Source organism: Typopeltis vanoorti, chromosome 14 (assembly GCF_054136105.1).
Source record: "Typopeltis vanoorti isolate ZY-2024b chromosome 14, IOZ_Tvanoo_1.0, whole genome shotgun sequence".
In the NCBI taxonomy this organism is placed as follows: domain Eukaryota; kingdom Metazoa; phylum Arthropoda; class Arachnida; order Uropygi; family Thelyphonidae; genus Typopeltis; species Typopeltis vanoorti.
This window is the reverse complement of record NC_143562.1, coordinates 93,830,172-93,851,943: the sequence shown is the minus strand read 5'-3', so window position 1 is coordinate 93,851,943 and position 21,772 is coordinate 93,830,172. Positions and strand designations below refer to the sequence as shown.

Below are 21,772 nucleotides of genomic sequence, written 5' to 3'. Positions count from 1 at the left end.
TCTTTCATAATTTCTTCGTTTCTTTTGTGATCAAACAGGGTATACGTTGCAGTTTTTCTCATAAACTTCATTTCTGCTGTTGTTAATCTTTGTTTGTCTTTTTATTTTATCGTCCAGATTTCGCTTCCATACATTAAGACTGGTAGGGCTAATGTATTATATACTTTTAGTCTGGTTTGTTTTTGAACTAGGTTTGGTTTAAATATAGAATTAATTACATTATTTTTAAATATTTTGTAATTTTTACGTTTATATCATTTTCATATGTGATCATACATCCTAGGTAGTTAAATGAATTCACCTGTTCTACGATCTTGTTATCTATTACTATTTTAGTTCTTGCTGGATCTTGTGCTTTAAAGGCCATAGTTTTTGATTTTTCTGTTGATATTATTATTATTCCTGATACCTCCAAGGAGTCCGAAGACTCATCGCGGGAGGACACCTACAACTGTCTCAACCACTACACCAAGCCTCTACTAAGAATCATCTCCATCAATGCCATCTACTGCCCACCTTCACCACAACTAGTATTTTTTTTGTCTGTAAGCGTGTGTTCTGATAGGCCAATTTGTCTGAATGCGGGATGAAAAACCCGAGTTTTCGGGAGGAAAAACCCTGCTACCTCCGTATATGATATCAGCTAACTCACCTATCATACCACAACCTTTGGATATCTCATTTAGATCTAAAATAGCTTTCTGTAAGTTATCTTCAGACTTTGTAATTATTATTTGGTCGTCGGCAAAGAGGAGAGTGTTTAAGTTTACTGTAAGAGAAAGTTTAATTCCTTGATGTAAATTTTTATTCCATTTTATTATTTCATTTAAGTAGATATTAAACAGAGTTGCTGAGAGGGGACATCCCTGTCAGACCCCTTGGTTTATCTCTCTCGTATATGATAGCTTGTGTTGTTTATTATTTTAACGGTATAATAGAACACAGAAACTAAGTAAATAATTAATTTATTAACTTGATGCTGATATTTCGCTGGTATTATAACCAGCATCTTCAGAGCACAAAAACACTGTTTGTCACAATACGCGAGACTAAAACAACATGGTGTACATTAACAAAATTGTAGCAGCAACACAAAGACTAGAGTCCTGATTTTGGCGCCCTCTATCTGAAAAAAAAAAAAAAAAAAAAAAAACGCTATCATATATTGCTAGAGTCCTAGAAAAGTGCTAGTTTTTCCTTAATATGACTGTCTCCCAATTTTGTTAATGTACACCATGTTGTTTTAGTCTCGCGTATTGTGACAAACAGTGTTTTTGTGCTCTGAAGATGCTGGTTATAATACCAGCGAAATATCAGCACCAAGTTAATAAATTAATTATTTACTTAGTTTCTGTGTTCTATTATACCGTTAAAATAATAAACAACATGTTCGACGAACACATAAGTCTGTCCACACGTTTAATGATAGCTTGTGATTTAATCTTATTTGTATTTGATTATTTTCATATATACTTATGATAGCTTTTAGGATATTATTTGGTATTTGTCTTTCTTTTAATATGTTAAATAATATGTTTCTTTTAACTTGGTCAAATGCTTTTTCAAAGTCCATAAATGCAATATCTAATATTGATATGTATAGACCCGGCCTTTTGGGCAAAAGGCTAGGTCTATACATGATCACCCTTTTCTAAATCCATTCTGTACTTCTAAAATAAAGTTTTCGGAATATTTCATTAGTTTGCTATTTAAGATTCTGCTATATATTTTGTAACAGGAATTTAGTATACTGATACCGCTATAGTTTTTAGGGTCATCTCTATTATCTTTTTTAAAGATAGGAATCACAATTGCTTTTTTCCATTCTATTGGAGAGATACCAGTTGAGTAAATTTTATTTAAAAATAATAAGAGTCTTTCTTTGAGTCTTGTTCCTGCGTATTTATATAGTTCTGAACCTAGCTTATCTTCTCCAGGTGATTTTCCGTTTCTTGTTTCTTTCAGGCTGATTTCTAATTCTTCTTTAGTTATTTCCTTTTCATTTTCGTTAATTGTTTGTCAGTTGTCTTTTTTAAAATATTTGTCTGTCCACAGATCTGTGTAGTAATTTAGAAATTCTTCTAATTTCAATTCAGTGTTTAATTTTATGTTTTCTTTGGTATCTGCATTTAAGTGTTTCAAAATCTTATATACATTGGGTCGTATTTTATATAAATCATGTTCTAAATTAGAAACAAATTTGTTCCCTGATTCTCTATGTCATTTTCTGACTTCTCTTTTAGCTATGGCTCTTATTCTTTTATATTCTATTTCATCTTCTAATCTTTTACTGCTTAACCATTTGTGATAGGCTTCTTTTTTCTTTTTGATTATTTCTTTGATTGTATCATCCCAGATCTTCAGTTTTTTTCCTTTTATTGATTTTTTTTGGTCTTTCCTAAGCTTTCATTTGCTGCTGCATTTAGTACTGTTTTTATATTAAGCCATTCTATTTCTTCATTTTGTTTTATTTTATCTAGATATTGGTTAATTCTTTGTTCATATAGCCATTATACATTTTTTGTGTCATTCAATAGTCTTGTTTTATAAACAAATGTTTCAATTTTTCTTTCTGTTCTTGCTACTTGTAGCCATTAAGGTGGTAATCTTAATTTTATTTTAACAAGGAAGTGGTCACTGCTTATTTCATATCCTCTGTGAACTCTAACATCTAGTGAAAATTTTGATGTCTTTTCATTTAATATGAAGTAATCTAATATTGATTTCCATCCTCTTGCTGCCCAAGTATATTTATGTATGTCTTTATGTTTATAGAAGGAATTCATTATTTTTAGGTTATTATAAACTACAAAGTCGATCATTTTTTTACCATTCCTGTTTAGAGTATGTTCTCCATATATTTCTATATTATTATTAATTTTCGTGTTTCCAATTCTTTTTATAAAAATCAATATTATCCTGTTCTCTTCCTTCTTCTGGAGCATATAAACCAATTATTGTGAAATAGCCTCTATCTATTTTTATTCTATCTTCTATTATTCTTTCATTCCATAATTTATAATGTTTTAACTGTTTTGAAAGGGAGTTATGAATCCAAATCATGACTCCTGCTTGTGCTCTTTGGTCTCTGTCGACTCCACTGTATATCACATTAAAATTTTTGATTCTCATAGTTCCTTTTAATTTCTTTTTTGTTTCAGTGATTACTGCTATTTTAAAATTTCTTTCATTTAATGACTGGTCTAATTCTATTTCTTTCTATGCTATTCCTCTTACATTCCAGTTTGCTATGTGTATTATATTTTGTCATTTCCATTTTTGTTTTACCTTTTCCATTCCAGGGTCGTTTCCCATAGATTCAATCCGATTATCTTTTTCTGTCAGCTTACTAGTAGGATTATGTTCTCCATGTCAGGGGAGTAGCTTGACAATGGAATAGTTCAGTGGTAGGGCTGCTATCTTAAGGCTTCTGAACTAGCCTTCTTCCGAATTTAAACCCATAGGAGGAATAGGGTATATTGAATGGGAAAGAGTAGATTATAGAAGAATTATAGTAAGGTTTATAGAGAGGGCATAGTTGTAAGGCCAGAAATGAAAAGACCCCATGGCCTGAGTACTCTAATAGCATAAGGGTCATAAAATAAGAAGAGTTGGCTGATAAGGTCTTATAGGAAAGATTAAAGTAAGTGGATCTTCCTCAAAGTAGAAGAAGGAGAGGACAGATCCAGCTAGGGGTCCATGGGAGTGCCGCTTCCCTTACAATCGAAATAATTGCCCCTTACGCCCTGTTGGTCCACAAGTCCTTATTCAGTATATTCGGACCACCACCCCCCCCACACACACACACACATGGTGGGCTCCACTATCCGCCAACCAGGGCACACGTTCTCTAGGGGTTACAGGGTCCGCCGAGAGACCATTAATGCTTATATCACAAAATTTACAATAAGCAGTGTATCCTTTACTCTTACCTGAACTGATCCAGGATTTAAGAATGGGATCCTCCAACCATTCTTTGAATTTTTGCTTATATGATTTTTTCATCTTTTTAGATGAACCATGTAAACCTGAATCATAACTATTATCACTTTCTCCTTTATCTGAATTACCTTTGTCAGAAGTGGTTTCTTGTGAGTGGGAAGGCTGGCATTGAGATCTTCACTTTCAATGACTAGTTTATGTACTTTACTGACTGATGCACCATTTTCCCTTGAGATTTAGAATCAAATTTAAATTTAGAAAGTTTTTCTTGCCACTTGTCCATGTTTAAAAGGAAAATCTAAATAATAATATTTTCTATGAAGAATTAAACAAGTTTTTGTTAATAAAATTAATAAAAACACTGGACTTCTTATAATGCACGAGAAGTGTTTGAACAGGGAAGAATATATTCTCATTGGCTAATGCCAGTCGGATTGTGTGAGTACTGGATCGGGGGATGGGGGGGGGGGAAGACTAGCGAACAGTGAGAGGGGTAGGAAAAAAAGAGAAATCGTATTCTTGTGTCACTGAATGTGACATATAGAGAGGTGGGAGAAGATAAAAATATTAAACTCATATGTCTAACTCTCATATTGTTGTTATTATTATTATTCGGAAGAAAAAAAGTAGTAGATCTGTTGGTGAACGTACTAGAACACTAAAAATTTATAAAAAGTACTAGATCTAGTACGAAAGTACTAGATGTGGTCACCATGTTCACAACACACTCAGACAATGCATTACACTTATCAACCAATCACCATGCAAAGAGTCTACTCCTCACGCCTTCCTTATAGTTTCCAGCAATGGCATCTTGTTCTACTCCCCTTTCCCATTCTATGAAAAATCTCTTCCATGTCAACTTAATTATGTCTCAATAATATCCTCCCCCCTTCCTCTTCTTCCTATTCACGATGCTGTGCAACTTACATTCTCTCAATCTGTCCTCTTCCTCCACATTCCAAAGACCACCATTCTGAATCTTGTCTGGACCCATTCCAACATATCCTCATCACCATGAAAACCTGGCAACCAATTCTGTGCACAATAATCCATGAGGCCTGATCAAGTCAGGCTGTGAGTTCAAATCCCACCACGGGCATGGATGTTTATGATTGTCTGTGAAAATACTAGTGGTAGTGGTGGGCGGTAGATGGCGTTGGCGTACATGATGATGGTAGTTGCAGTTCGTTGTAGTTGGTGGATTGAGGTGGAGACAGAGTTGTAGAGTAGATGCCCTCTCTCAGTGAGTCTTTGGACTCCCTGGAGGCGTCACGTAATAATAATAATAATAATAAAACCTTACACTTTGCAATAATGAACTGACAGTTCCACTTACCTTCCCATTCATGCAATCTATTCAAGTCCTCTAATAAATTTAGTTTAATCCTTTATCCATGTAAGCAAACAAAGTTTGCGCCTGACGTATCTTCAGGACTGAGGCAACTCGTGGTAAAGGTGGACCAAGCTCTCATCACTCCTTGTCTTAGTATCTCCCATAATGCATTACCAGAGCGGTTTTGACCTTTATCAAGGGCTCGTCAGTGGGAGACAGACCCAGAGGTACTGATACTAAGGCAAAAGCAATGGAGAAGTCATATTTACCTATATGAGATGCCAAAAGGTGTCTCACCTTATTATTAAATTACTCTGGATTTAGGATTAAATATATCTGGATAAAAGATTAAACTAAATTTATTATAGTCTAACCAAGTGGAAAAAAACTTCCACAAACTTTCTCTAAATCCAGAGTAATTTAATAATAAGGCGAGACACCTTTTGGCAACTCGTATAGGTAAATATGACTTCTCCATTGCTTCTGCCTTAGTATCACTACCTCTGTGTCTAGCTCCCACTGATGAGTGGGAGCTAGAGCCAGAGGTAGTGATACTAAGGGCCACTACCCAGACTGTTTTCGACCTCAATAAAGGTCGAAAACAGTCTGGGTAGTGGCCCTTCCCTTAATGCATAGCATTATACATGTCCGCAAGGAGATGTGCTTTGCATTATGGGAGATACCAAGACATTTGCAAACAACTTCATATCACTAGTTAATTAACCCATCCCAGTATCATTCACATACAAACTGAACAACAATGGTCCCACTAGTGACCATCCTCTTTTGGGATGCTGAACCCCCATATACAACTTTCTGATAATTATTTCATAGCCAGTCACTGATCGAACTCAGAAGTCCAATCCATTTAACAGCTTTTGCAAAATCAAAGTACACAACTGTATATGCTCCCCTGTCCAAGGTATTTGTAACTTTGTTATAGTACATAAGTAAATTAGTAAAACATGATCTCTCTTCAACAAACCCATGCTGATAACCACACAGAATACTGATGTTATCAACCCATTTCTATATCCTACTTCTTACCAATCTCTCTAGTACCTTCACCACATACAGCTTGGCCTATAATTTGTAGCCACAGCCTTATCAAATTAAACAGGCATGTTTAATTTGATAACCTGTTATTAAACAAGCATGTCAATGCTACTGCCAATTCCCTGGAACATTCACTTAAGACATGTTGCAATGTCATCAATTAAGCCAATCACAATTAAGCCATCCTCTCCTGTGTTCTCAAAACTTAAATTTCTCATGATTTCACCCTGATGAGGATGAAACACCATTATAAATCGATCACTGAATACCTCAACAATGTCTGCTGCAGCAGTTACCATTCTAAAATTTTGATCCATTAACATCATCTTACTATAATCATTCTTCCTTCTATTTCGCACATATCTAAAAAACTCATAAGATTTTTCTTTGACTGATTTGCCAATTTCTGCTCATACTGCACTTTTGTTTTTCTTACTGAGTCACTCACTTTGCTTTTTCTATATACCCTTCATGTAACTGATTATTACCATTATTCATCTTGTACTGCCTCCAAAGTACCTTCTTCCAGATTTCATGCATAAGCCCCTCATTCATCCATTTTACACCTACCTACCTCATTTAGCTTTCTGACATTCGGAATACATTCACAGATTGATGCTTTTATGTATTTCATTGTCAGTTCTCAAGCAACATTTATTTCCCTACCATTCATCTTCTCATTCCATGCTATAGCTCCAAGCTGTCTACTAAGCTTGTCATAATCACCAGCCTTGTACTTCCACACATATATCCTTTCCTCACAGAAGTCTGCATATGGCTAACCACAACCCTCTTTTGGGAGGGTTGTGGCTAGCCATATGCATCACTTTCACCAACGGGAGGAAAGTGTGAAACCCCACTCACAATTACATCCTCTGATGAAATGATCAGATCTAAAACTCTCGATCCTCGCATGTCCTCCTTTGCATGCCGCCTGAGATAGTTATCTCTCAAGAAAGTGACAAATTGATTTTCTTCATTACCAAATGCCATCTCTTCATTCCAATCAAACTACCATAATTAAAGTTGCCCATAATAATTACCCTTCTTTTCTTCACTAATCCAAGTTGTTTATACGTTTCTTCATCACCACACTCCACTTTACCAGGCCTATAGCAACATTCAACTAAATATGTCTTCATGTCAACCTCTATCACACTGGCTCATAACCATTGCTACTATTTACCTCTTTCATGTCAACCTTATGTGGACATAATTCCCCTGCTATCATCATCATCAGCAATCCTCCTCTCTTCTTATCCATTCAATCCTCACAAAAAAAACTGTATCCTTCCATTTCTATTCCTGTTAGGATATCATCTTCATTCAACCATATTTCACTTATTCCAATGATTTTTGGGGCAAATCAACTCAATCAGTGAACCATTTCACCTTTCTTATTTCTCATACTTCTCCCATTTGTAAACAAACACAGCAGTTCATTTTTAGGTTTGTAACTAGTCCTATCCAAGCAACTTGTTGTTGTGATTTCCTCACCACACCTCCCTTGCCCAATTACCTTTATCAAAGCTTACCACACACATATCTGTTTAGTCTCAACTTCCCCACCCACATTGCAATATACTCCATCTCCATACACCTTCATCATCCACTCACTCTATGCCATGTCTTCCTGTCCAACCAAGCCCCTCCCCCATTTCCCTGTTCCTCTTGCATTCCCATTCTTTCTTCGTCTTTCATGTTTACTACTGTTTCCACTGCCAAGCACTTCTGCCTCTTCAATACCACGTGTTTGATCTTTCACTTCATCTCTTACTTCTGATCTCTTGCTTGCATCTTACACTGCACTTCCATCTAGCAACACTTTCTCCAGTGCTCTCACTCCAAAGCCATTCAAATGTAACCCATCACACCTGTATAATTCCATTATTCCCTCAAACATATGCCACAAACTGTACTCCCTGGAAGTAATATAATATATACTCATAACATATACAAAAATAATTTCCAGCATTTTCAAAATTATTTTATCTAACTTTTTGTGACAAGTTACATGGTTACAAGTTAATAAGTTGCTAAATCTGAGAGTGGGGAAAAAAGTACATATACAGATAGAAAAAAAAAAAAAGCAACAGTTATAAAAGTATGTGAGAAAAGAAGAAGCAGTAACATATACAAATAGTACCACAAAGATTACTCCAGCTTGTTGACTAATTAAGGAAATATGCATTTTGTTTTTTGGCATCCCTGAAAAACTGACTGATTCATCAGCATCATGATGGGGTGCTTAAGGGTCAAAGCTGTATAACTGAGAGGAGACCTCCACATAGTTTAAAGGAATTATTATTATTATTATGGGCAACTCCAGGGAGTCCTTAGACTCATCGAGGGAGGCCCCAAATCATATTCATCACAACTATTTGACATTCATACAGTATCTATCATACCTCGCCTTAAACTCATTCACTGTCACAGCATCCACCACAGACTCCGGCAACCCATTCCACCTCATTCACTACTCTAAAAGTAAAGAACCCAGCTCTAACACCCTTACTAACCACACTTTTGCCCAGTTTCCATGGATGTCCCCTAGTCCTCCCACAATCAGCCCTATTCTCAAAAATATCTTCTGAATTAATTTTATAGAAACCCTTCAGTAATTTGAATGTCTCAATCATATCTCCCCTCCTCTGCCTATCAACCAATTTTTGCAACCCACAAATCCTCAACCTGTTCTCATAAGGTTCATTCCACAGACCTGCTATCATCTTGGTCACTCGCCTTTGGATCCTCTCAACTTCCTCCCCATCAAGAAGAAACCTAGGTGACCAAATCTGGGCACAGTAGTCGAGATGGGGTCTTATCAAGGCTCGATACAGAGAAACAATAACCTGCTTGTCTCTGCTTGTCATGTAGTAAACTGCTGCTAATCTTTTCACCCCAAAATGCATAACCTTACATTTTGCCACATTAAATTGACATCCATTCTCGTCAGCCCAGACCTTAATGCGGAGAACTGATCAGGGCTTCTGACCTAATGTCCAATCCTCACCTTCTCGTGGTGTCTTTTTCTTCTTTTGGGTATCAACCCTGGATACTGAACAAATGATGGTAAAACATGACAAAATTTCATGCCAGCTGGGGCGTCACATGGTTAAATAAGCCACTCAACGTTGTTTTTGCCCAGGTAACCAGGGCGAACAGCGAAAAGTCAGCTACTTGAACAAATCTGAAAACACACCCCAACTCAACATCATCAGAGTTAAAGATCGGTACTATCACCATAACAAGCCTGAATGGCAAAATGGATCTAGCTGAGGAATTAGATAAGTACCAGATTGACATAATACGGGTGAATGAAACAAAAAAGACAAAAACTGGTGAGATCTTTCTGAGCAATAAATACAAAATGTTATATTTGGGCAATGACAATCAAGGAAAAGAAGGGGTAGCCATAGTATTCAACACTAAATACGAGGCTAATCTTCTTGAATGGCAGGCAGTCACAAGTAGAGTGATGTGGGCAAATATCAGAATGGGGAACTGGACAATGAGACTTATTTGTGCCTATGGTCCCACAGAAGGGTCTACTAAAGTAGAAGTGGAGGAATTTTTTGAGGCTTAAAAAAAGCAACTGACACAATGAAAAAGAAAAAGTTGGTCCTTGTTGGAGATCTAAATAACAAAGTAGGAAATGATTATCAGACATACAAAAATATATTGAGAAAATTTGGAGAAAAGAGCAAAGCTAATAATAATGGCAAATATCTGTTGGATTTCTGCTCAGGACATGAACTGGTTATTACTAACACTATCCAACATAAAAATGTGCACATTTTTATGTTGCTTGCTTCTTCTCTTCATGTGAATGGAGAGAAGAAGCAAGGAATAAAAAAAGTCTCATAAACTATGCTATTGTTGATAGTGATGTTTTCTCCCTGGTGCAGGACACTAGAGTATACAGAGGATTTGAAATTGGAAGTGATCACTATTTAGTCTTGAGTAGGATAAAACTGAATTTCATATTGAAAAGAATAACATGTAAGAAAGTTTTAAAGCGAATAAAAGTTGAGCAGCTCTCAGATGTGAACTGTAGACTAAAATGCACAAAGATTATTGAAGAAAAAATGAAGGAGTTTGAGAACAGGAACCAAACCTTGGAGATTCAGTGGCAAGCCTTGAAGAAAACACTGACTGATTCAGCGAGAGGCATGAGGTGAGGTAGTCTGCAAGGATAGGAAAATTAGAACTCCATGGTGGACACAGGAAGTTAAAGAAGCAGTGAAGGAAAAGAAGAAAGCATTTCAAAAGTTCCTGGCGAATAAGTCAGCTTGTGTTCTTAGAGAATACAGAGACAAATGTAAGAAAGCTAAACACTGTTTAAAACTAGCTAAACAAAAGTCATGGGAGGACTTTGGCAAGAACATAGAAAATAAATATCAAGAAGGTGGCAAAATATTCTCGAGGTTGTTGAAGAAGCTTAGGAATGGAGGAAAGAGTGCTGTAAAAGGAGTTAGATATGATAAAGGTGAAATGAAAATGGGAGAAAAAGATATCATCGAAGTATGGAGTAATTACTTCGAAAAATTGCTCAATGAAACAAGCAGTGATAGCACAGTGGTAAAAAACACTCAACAAGCATAGTCAGGAATACATATCCATACTTGAAGTAGAAAAAGCCATCAAAGGCTTGAAATGTGGAAAGGCAGCAGGAGTAGATGATATTCGACCAGAAATGCTGAAGTATGGTGGTATAAAAGTCTTACAGTGGCTGCACTGCATAGTTCAGAATGCCTGGACAGAGGGACGAATTCCCGATGATTGGAGTAGAGCTCTCTCATAGTACTCATATATAAAAAGGGAAATAAAACTGATGTGAGAATTACAGAGGTATTTCCCTACTGAGTGTACCTGGTAAGATTTATGCAAGTATACTTGAGAAACGGTTGAGAAGAATTGTGGAAGAAAAGCTTGGTGAAAAACAAGCTGGATTCAGGTCAAATGGAGGCCGTCAGGATCAGATCTTCACTTTATGACAAATAGTGGAGAAATCATGGGAATATAACAAAGATCTGTATTTAAGTTTTGTCGATTTGTAAAAGGCATATGACAAGTTGACAAGAGAAAAGCTATTCAATACGCTACAGTTATATGGTGTCAAAGGGGCATTATTACAAGCAATACTTGGTCTTTATTTGAATTGTAAGTCAGCAGTTAGAATTGAAAGAACTACAGGAAGATGGTTTAATGTTAAATCTGGTGTGAGTGAAGGATGTACATTATCCCCTCTGTAATTCATTATCTATATGGATCACATTATGAAGGAAAGTGGTATTAAACATGATATCAAAATTGGACAGGTTAATGTTAGCTCTTTGCTTTATGCGGATGATGTTATACTTCTAAATAAATCCGCTACAAGTCTGCAAGATTCTCTGACTAAATTGAATAACTGTTGTAATAGATATGGTATGAAGGTCAGCAATAACAAGACAAAGACAATGAAAATAGGCAGAATCGTTGAAAATGTCAACTGTGTTGTGAACAGATAACCTGTGGAACAAGTAAAACATTTCAGCTACTTAGGCACGAATTTTAGTGAAGATGGTAAATTAAATATAGAAATAGACAACAGAATCAACAAAGCTGGTATGGTAGGAAGTCAACTGAATAAATTCATATGGAATAAGAGAGAAATTAGTTGGAACACTAAATTAGATATATACAAGACAGTGTTCAAACCAGTTTTGACTTATGGATCTGCGAGCTGGGTCAGAAGTAAAACACTTGACCAATGACTAGAGACTGCAGATATGAAAGTCCTGAGAAAGATTAGAGGTGTGAACAGATGGCATCAATTGCAATATCATATTAATAATGAGGATATTAGAAAAGAACTTGACATTGTCAGCATCCAGGAATGCGTTAGCAGAGCTAATCTCAGGTGGTATGGTCACTTAAACAGAATGGACGAGGAAAGATTAGCAAAACAAGTGTTCTCTACCAGGTTGGCAGGAAAACAACCCAGAGGAATACCAAGATATAGGTGGATTGATATGGTACAAAGTCAGTTAGACAATAGAAATATAAGATCTGATAATGCTGGAGTCTTGACAAGTAATGGACTAATTTGGAGGAAAATTGTAGACAGGAAGTTAGTAATGATGTAAATTTTTCATGTAGTACTATAATATCCTGTACACACCTTGAGGGTACATGGCAGGAATTTGATGGTGATGATGATGGACTTTTAGTGACTTAGGGGGCAGTCCATTCTTCACCAGTAGCCTAGACTATCATTAATTATACATGGCATCCTGTGAAGAGAAGTGGATGATAAGTGATGTATGATGCGAAAAATGGCATACATTTAATTTCTCACAAGAAAGATCTCACATAATTTCCCCTTACTTTGTCAACACAGATTTCCAAACATATTCAGAACTCTCTCTCTCTCTCTCTCTTCCTGGGCCAACTCACACCTCCAGGATTTCCTGACACAAACATATCTCAGCAATAGCTTTTTTAGCATCCAAGAAACTTGGTGTACTTTTCCTCAAGACACTATGTTTCACATGTACAACTTATAACACATACACACTGTATAAATCCTACATCTTCTAAGACCACTCAATGCTATACTGAAGAGAACAATCTGATTAACATATGACCCTCCCCTCTCTCTCTCTCTCTCTCTCTCTCTTAGATTCACTCCAATCATTCTCCCATTTTTCTTGTTTTTTAAATATATCTGTAGTTACTTCTGCACAGTGTTTTGCAGAACTGGGCACCGATATTCCTTTTCTCTATCACAAGAATGTAATGACAAGAGTAGCAACCAGTCAACATTCATTTATTTTCCAGCTCCAATCTTAATGATCCAAGTTCTCTTTCTCTTCTCTTTCATCCCATCTACCTTTAGCATGCAGCATTCTTTAAAATAGTGGTAGGTAGAATGAATGAAGAGAAAGAGAACCTGGGTTGGAATTTCTTCACTGTGTGTGTTACCCCAAAGACTACAATCTACAGCTGTTCAAGAAGCATGTCAGCAGATTCCTTCCTTCTTATCCACAGGCACTGATGTACTAGAAGGCTTGCCACCTTTCGTGTATGGATTTGATATAAAAGCACTTTACAATAGAAAATCTCAGAACTCAAAATTTAATATGGCATTCTATTCACAAATATAAATTAATAATATCATATTGCTTTAATTTTTTCCTTACTTTGTGATCTTTATGACTTAAATGTAATTTATTATATCATAAAAAAAGAAGTAAGAAATCTCCAGCTAATGTACTAACATTTTAAATATCTAAAACCTTACCAAAAATGCTAGTGGTTTATTTTTGTGCTTATCTGGATACCACTGGAGTGCAAGTCTCTTGTAACTTTTCAAAATATTTTCAGAACTGGCACCTTGAAAATGATTCAATAATTAGAATAATTAAATAATATGCAGAAATAAGAATGTTATATATATATTTTGTTGTTGTTGTTTTGTTTGTTTTACTCTCATATACAGAGAAGAATAACTTGCTTAGTATATAGATTTACTCACTGGGCCTGCTATCATTAAATGTTTGCATTGCTCATCAGACTACAAGACACAGATTTGAGGAAAAAGTTTGACCCCAGAACTAAATGCATGGCTAAATTCATCTAATGTATGTGTTACATGGCATATATGACACAGGAATGGGGGAGTTCAATGTTGCAAAATGTAAGGTTTTAAAATTTTGGAAACAAAGATGGAATGTAGAATTTACACTTCATGAGAATATATTGCTGGAGGTGGAGGAAATAAGAGATCTTGGGGTGATGGTAGAGAAGGATCTAAAATTTAGAACATACATTGTCAAAATCATGAGGACAATACAACGAATTCTGGGAATGATGCAGAGGACACAGACTTGTAGAAGTAAGGAGATTCTTGTTCCATTGTATAGGACTCTGATCAGGACACACACACACATGGACTATTGTGCACAGATTTGGTCACCTGGTTGTCAAAAGGATGAAGAGATGTTGGAAAGGTTCCAGAGGCAACTGACTAAGGTAGTTACTGATTTCAGGAATGTTGAATATGAGGAAAGGTTGAGAAGATGCAATTTACAGAATCTAGTGGACAGGAGGAGGAAGATATGACATGATAGAGACGTACAAGTTGGTAAGGGGTTGTTATAGGATCAATGTTGAATTGGCTTTTCATAAAATGGTGGGAGATCAGGGGAGAACAAAAACTCATCCCTGAAAGCTGTATAAGGAGGGTGTGAACAAGGAAGCGCAAAGTAGGTTTTCTGCACGCAGAGTTGTGAATGATTGGAATTCCTTGCCTGAGAGTGTGGTGCCTGCAGAGAATTTGAATGTGTTTAAGATGCAGTATGATGAGCTGTGTGTGTGAAAAAGGGTCTCCTAGAAGAATCTTCGACGCCATGGTGTCTTAGAGTAATAATAATAATGCAAGAAAATTAAAAAGAATGTACTTTTTTTTTCATAAAATTTGAAAACGTACAGAAAAATGCTTTGAATTTATTTTCAAAATTAGACTGACATGGGCTGCTGTTAACTACTTTTAATGGAAAAAGTATTTTCCATTAAAAATGCATTTCAAAAATGCATTCGGATCACTGTGTAAGCTTAAAAGAAAGGAAAAAGTAAAAAGATATATACTGTCTACAATTCCAAGTAGAAAAATAAATAATTCATTAACAAACAAATCTGAATTTTGTGCACTGCATATTTATTTATTTAAAAAACTTAAGTTATGAACTTAAGAAACAAATTTCCTAACATAAAAATACAGAATTGAAGTTTCTTCTGTGAAGAATGATATATGACATTATGCTGTTTCTTAGGTTTTTATTAAAATTTTATGCAAGAAATCTTGAAGTAAATGTTCATTATTTGTAAAGGTCTACAGTAATTTATGATTATCATCATCAACAGACCTACATGAAGTCAAGAGATTCATTGTAGGAAGTCTCACTCTAACATGCACAGCTCATCACACCTCGACTTAAATGCATTCACTGTCCCTGCACTCATCACATTCTCAGGCAATGCATTTCAATAACTCACCATTCTCCATGCAAAAAAAAAAAATCTACTCCTCACCCGTACCTTATACAGCTTCCAGGAATGGCATTTCATTCTTCTCCATCTCCAGATAGTCTATGAAAAATCTCATTCACCTTAATATGGTAATTACCCTTACCAACTTATACGTTTCAATCATGTCTCCCCTCACATTCTATCCACTAGGCTCTGAAATTTGCATTCTCTCAATATCTTCATAATCCACATTCCAGAGACCAGAAACAAACTTAGTCAATCATCTCTGAACTCTCTCCAACATCTCATCATCCTTTTGAAAATCTAGTAACTAAATCTGTGCACAGTAATCCATATTCAACGTGATCAGAGCCTCATACAATGGAATCAAAACAACCTTACTTCTGTACATCAGTGTTCTCTGCATCATTCCCATAATCTGTTGTATTGTCCTCACAATGAAAACACAACTTCAAATGTGCACCTTTTCACTCACCACACCTGTCGTAATTCTCCGTACAATGCCACTTACAGATCATTTGATATTTCTTTTAAATCTTTTGTCCCATTCTTCCTCACATGCTCATGCAAACCTGTAATTCTTCTCCGTTCATTCCGCATCATTCCCATAATCTGTCGTTTGTCCTCACAATTTTAACAAAATGTCACACGAAATTTCAAGTCCCTATCCACCATCACCCCCAGATCTTTCATCTCCTCTACCTGGTCTACTCACTAATCCTATACTCTACGTCCCATCTTTGCTTCACAAATTTTAAAACCTTACACTTTGCAACATTAAAATGACATCCTCACACATTCACCCATTCAGACAGTCTATTTAGGCACTCTTGCAAAGTTACAACATCTGCTCTACTTCTCATAACTCTCTACAATTTTGTCTCATCTGCAAACAGTATATATCACCATTTAATATATCACAAACTGTATATCACACTCTTTCCAATGTCATTTACATATGGCCTCAAAACAGATCTCTGGGGCACACCACTAGTAACTTCCGTCTTCTGAGATATCACTCCCCCACATACACAACCTGCTGATACTTATCAGACAATCAATCTACAATCCATTGCACTAATCTACTATACAACCCCATCTGTTACAATTTAACTACTACTTTGTCGTGTGGCAAATGCCTTTGCAAAATCTAAACATACTCATCTCCCTTGTCCAATGTATTCGTCATCTTGTTATAAAAAGTAAGCAGATTGCTAAAACACGATCTTCCTTTAGCAAACCCATGCTGTCCATTAAAGAGAATTCTACTGTTGTCAACCCAGTTCTGAATTCTTGTCCTTCTCGCTACCTTCTCGAACACCTTGACTACAACTCCAGACAAGCAGATTGGCTTATAATTCGAAAGCTTAGTCTTATCACCCTCTTTATGAAGCAGGACAATTTTGTCATCTTTCCACTAATTTGAAACCTGGGCTAATCTAGACTCATGTTAAAAATGTAAGTTAAAACTGTTGATAACTTCCTGGAACATTCTCTCAAGACATGACATACTAACAAGTCCCATTGCCTTGTTGACATCAAGTTTACTCAATTTCTCATATACCTACTCAGTGCCGATGCTAGGGTCTTTGCCACCTGCATGCAATTTCTATCTAAGCGCCCCAGTAACTATCTGTGCATGCGTGGTTCTTTTACGATAATAAAAATTTAAATTATTTGAAATTTCTTAAAGAAATTTTGACAGAACAGCCACACGTTGGTTCGCTATATGTAACGAACAAGGGGGTGTTGACTAAGCAGGATAATCGTTAAAAACCCGAATATTCAAAAAATTCTCAACGTTTAAAGCAAATTTTGATAAAGCCACTTCACTTTAATCGTTGAATATAATGATACAGGGATTATAGCCTTCTCACCGACCCGAATCACTAACAAAATTAAAATGAATTTTAATTAAAGTTAAAATTTATTTAAACTAAAGTTTAAAAAATTCTTGCATTTCACAAGTTACTAAATTCTTAGTAACTTGTAAATATTTTTTAATAATTTTTAAGTGGAACTATCTTTTAGGAAAATAAAAGAAACTCACGATAGATGACAAAATAAGAAAAGAATTCAGAAATAATTAGAACATTTAATATAAGTATTCAAAAAATAAAATCTTCACAGAATAACAGAAAATAAATTAAATTACATAAATATACTTGAAATTTTTTTATTAAAATTTTAGGATTTTTGATTTCATATTCACAAACGGTGGCCTTTAATGCAGGCAGTTGGAGGAAATAAGTACATTAAATATATCGATATCCGACTTTGTTGCTCCAGGAACGGGGAATGAATGTAGGAAGACAAGTAGTATGATAGGAGAGAATGAGAAAATAATAGTTGATAGTGAGGAAGGTGTGAGTGACTGTGGAAGTTTAGGAGATAGTTTTGTTTGGGAGAGTGAATTTAGATTAAGAGTGACTGACCTGCAGAGGGAGATAGATGAGTTGAAAGAGGAGGTGGAATGTCTTGTGAATGAGAGCAGAAGTATGAAAGATAAGATTAGGAGAATGGAAGAGATAAATGCAAGGCAAATCAGAGTAGGAGAGAGAGAGAGATAATTTAGGGAGTATGAGTGAGAGGTACAGGGGTGCTAGAAGAGGAGAGAATGGAAACAGTAGAAGAGAGGGAATGAGAGAGAGGTATGGGAATGCTAGCAGATGAGAGGATGGAAACAGTAGGAGAGACGGAATGAGAGAGAGAGATATGGAAGTGCTAGAAGAGGAGAGAATGGAAACGGTAGGAGAGATGGAATGAGAGAGAGGTATGGGAATGCTAGAAGACGAGCGGATGGAAACAGCAGTAGGAGAAACAGAATGAAAGAGGGATATGGAAGTGCTAGAAGTGGAGAAAATAGAAACAGTAGAAGAGAGAGGTATGGGAATGAATGAAGAGGAGAGAATGGAAACAATAGGAGCGAGGGAATGGTAAGAGGTATAATGTATGGTGACTCAATGATCCGTGGTGTTCAAGATAGGATGCGTGAGGAGTGTTTGCCAGGAGGAACAATAGAAAGGGTGGCTATGGCAATTAAGAGAGGTGAAAGGGTGGATGAGATGATTGTGATGGTAGGAACGAATGACTTGAGTGGTAATGTAAGTCGGGCAGCGAGAGATATGAGATTTTTGCTTGAGACTGTACGGAAGAAGACAGAGAGAGGAAAAATAGTGTGCATGTTGCCTAGGTATGATAATGATGAGCTGAGCAGAAGAGCGGTGATATTGAATGGCATAATAGCAAGAATGTGTGACAAGAGAGGACTGGTATATGTGGATGCTTGGAGTGTGTTTGAGGAAAGAGAGGAATTGTATGCGAGAGACCGCTTACATCTGAATGAGGAAGGACGTAGGCATCTGGAGAGATTGCTGTTCTGAACGAGTCAGTGTGTCCCAGGGAGGATGATAGCAGGGGTGGCCTCTTGTGGGAATGGATACTTGGGAGAAGGGAGACAATGTCAGGTAACACTGAGCCCAGTGGAGTCTAGAAGGGATAATGCTGGGTATAGAAACAATGGCATTTATATGCTTTATACTAATGCCAGGAGTATCTGGAATAAGGAAGAGGAACTGGTGGCGCAGATAGCATCAGCCTGGCCAAACATTATTGCGATTACTGAGACGTGGTTGACAGAAGGGGATATAACAACAGGAATAGAAGTCGCTGGGTATAGCATTTTTCGTCAGGATAGGAGGGGAAAGCGTGGTGGTGGGGTGCTGCTTATGATAAGTGATGACCTATGTCCTCTAAGAGTGGAGAATTTGGAAGGAAGTGAGACAAATGATTTTGAGAGCGTATGGTGTGAGGTAGAGGTAGGCAAGACAGGATATTTAGTGGGGTGTTGCTACAGACCCAGGAGCACAGAGGATGGGGACCAGGAGATGTTTAGACAGCTAAGTTTGGCAAGTGCAAGAAGAATGATTGTTATGGGAGATTTTAACTTCAGTAGTATAAATTGGAGAGAGGAAGATGCATGTAGCAATAGGGGAATGGAATTTCTAAAATTCTTGAGGGACAAATGTCTTAGGCAACATGTAACAGAGGGAACAAGAGGTTCAAAAGTTTTGGATTTGGTTATGGCATCAGAAGAGTTGATAATAACTGAGTTGACGTCTCTCCCACCAGTTGGAGAGAGTGACCATATGGTGTTGACTTGGAAAATGAATAGACACGACAGGAGTATCAAAGAGACGGGAACTTATGTGGAATTATAAGGCAGGTGATTATAATAGTCTTAGACGTCAACTTCGGGAAGTTTCATGGAGGGAGGAATTGGAAGGCCGGGATATCACCAGTGCGTGGGAAATTGTGAAAGAATATTTGTTATCAGCAATGGTAAGTTGTATACCACGAGTGAAGAAGAGGACGCAATTTGGAGTAAAGTGGATGACAAACAATATTAAACAGGAATTGCATGTGAAAAAGAGGCTATGGAAGAGATATAAGGAGACAGGTGAAGAGAAGATGCATGAGGAATATAAGACACAGGCCAGAAGAGTGACTAGTGTGATAAGGAAAGCAAAACTGGAATATGAGAGGAGATTGGCCCTAAGATCCAAAGAAAATCCTAGAGAATTTTTTAGCTATGTGGCCAGTAGGAGGAGAAATGACTGTGGAAGAATGATATTGTGGGATAAAAATGAGAATAGAGTGACCGATGCATAGTGGGATTGTTCAATGAACACTTTATTGGAGTATTTCATCCTAGAGGAGTCAGTTTTAATGCTAGAGGGATAGGACTGGTTCGAGGTCTGGAAGTACAGGAGGAGAGTGTGTTTCAGATACTGAGTACTCTGGATGTCAGTAAAGCTGTGGGACTGGATGGTATTTCACCATGAGTTTTGAGAGAATGTGCTAGGGAATTGACAGTACCTTTAACGTGGCTTTTCAATGAAAGTCTGGCTTTGGCAAAGATGCCCAGGGAATTAGTGCCATTGCATAAGGGTGGTAACAGACTGGAAGTGTCTAATTATAGGCCAGTCTGCGTGTCATCAGTAGTTGTTAAGATCTTGGAGAAAGTAATGAGGGACCGTATACAGCATTGGGCAGATGAGGGTAATGTTATCTGTGAGAATCAACATGGATTTGTGAAAGGACGCTCTTGTTTTAGCAATATGCTAGCCTTTTATAATAAAGTTACAAGAACATTAGATGAGGGAAAGGCATATACTGCAATTTTCTTAGACTTGGCAAAGGCATTTGACAGGGTGCCACATGATAAGCTGATATTTAAGTTGCAGCACATGGGTCTGGATGTCAGATTGGTCAACTGGATTCAGGATTGGCTGTCTGATAGGTATCAGAGAGTTGTGTATGGTGGAGCAGTTTCCAGGAGGCAGAGGGTTACAAGTGGGGTCCCACAGGGCTCAGTACTAGGACCTATATTGTTTAACCTTTATATCAATGACATAGCCAGTGGATTGCAGGGAGATATTCAGTTGTTTACGGATGATGCGAAGCTGGGAAGGATTATTAGTAATAGTGCAGATGTGGTAGCCCTGCAAGAGGATTTAAATAAGCTAGATAGATGGGCAAATGAATGGGGGTGTCAGTTTAATGCAGCAAAATGTAAGGTCCTGAGGTTTGGGAAACATCGATGGGATGCTGCATACTCTATGGGAGGAGTTATACTGGAGGAAGTAGGGGAGACAAGAGATCTGGGGTTGATGATTGATAGAAACCTGAAGTTTAGGGGACATATTGCAAAGGTGGTGAAGGTAACACAGAGGATTGCTGCTATTATGAGAAGGACACTGACCTGCAGAGATAAGAGGGTTATCATTCCATTGTATAAGTCTCTGATCAGACCACACTTGGACTATTGTTCTCAGATTTGGTCCCCAGGATTTGAAGGGGATAAATTAACTGTGGAAAGGATACAAAGACGGATTACAAAGATGGTTTCAGGACTGTACAAGGATAGTTATGAGGATCGGCTGAGAGAATGTGGACTGCAGGGTTTGGTGGATAGAAGAAGGAGAGGTGATATGATTGAGACTTTTAAACTGTTGAGAGGTGGTTACAGGGTTGACACTGGGGAGTTCTTTCGCTTGGTTGATCAGCAGGAAGGAGTGATGACAAGAGGCCATCCCTGGAAGTTACGAAAGGAAACTGTGAGCAAGAGGGTAAGGAGTGGTTTCTTTGTGTGGAGGGTGGTTGAGCCGTGGAATGCATTGCCTGATGGAGTGGTCGGAGCGAGAACGGTCAGTGAGTTTAAAGAGTGTTATGATAGACTTTGTGTTTCTCAGGGGGGGGGATCTCCCCTCGATGAGTCTTGACAGACTTTATGTCTTAGGAAGGATCTCCCTCGATCAGTCTTTTGACTCCTTGGAGGCCTGAATAATAATAATAATAAAATTAGAAATAATGGTCTTAATGTCTAATTCCGCACATATA

General features: G+C 37.1%; 1 protein-coding gene across 2 annotated transcripts in view; it reads right to left on the bottom strand.

The window, feature by feature from the left end:
* Positions 1-21,772, bottom strand: part of LOC150099770 (dnaJ homolog subfamily C member 5B-like) — a 99,354-nt gene that overhangs the window by 42,454 nt on the left and 35,128 nt on the right. For both annotated transcript variants that reach the window (XM_090403417.1, XM_090403418.1), the window contains exon 2: positions 13,623-13,714. In XM_090403417.1, coding sequence (XP_090259543.1) covers positions 13,623-13,714 — 92 coding nt within the window. The remainder of the gene's footprint in view (positions 1-13,622; positions 13,715-21,772) is intronic.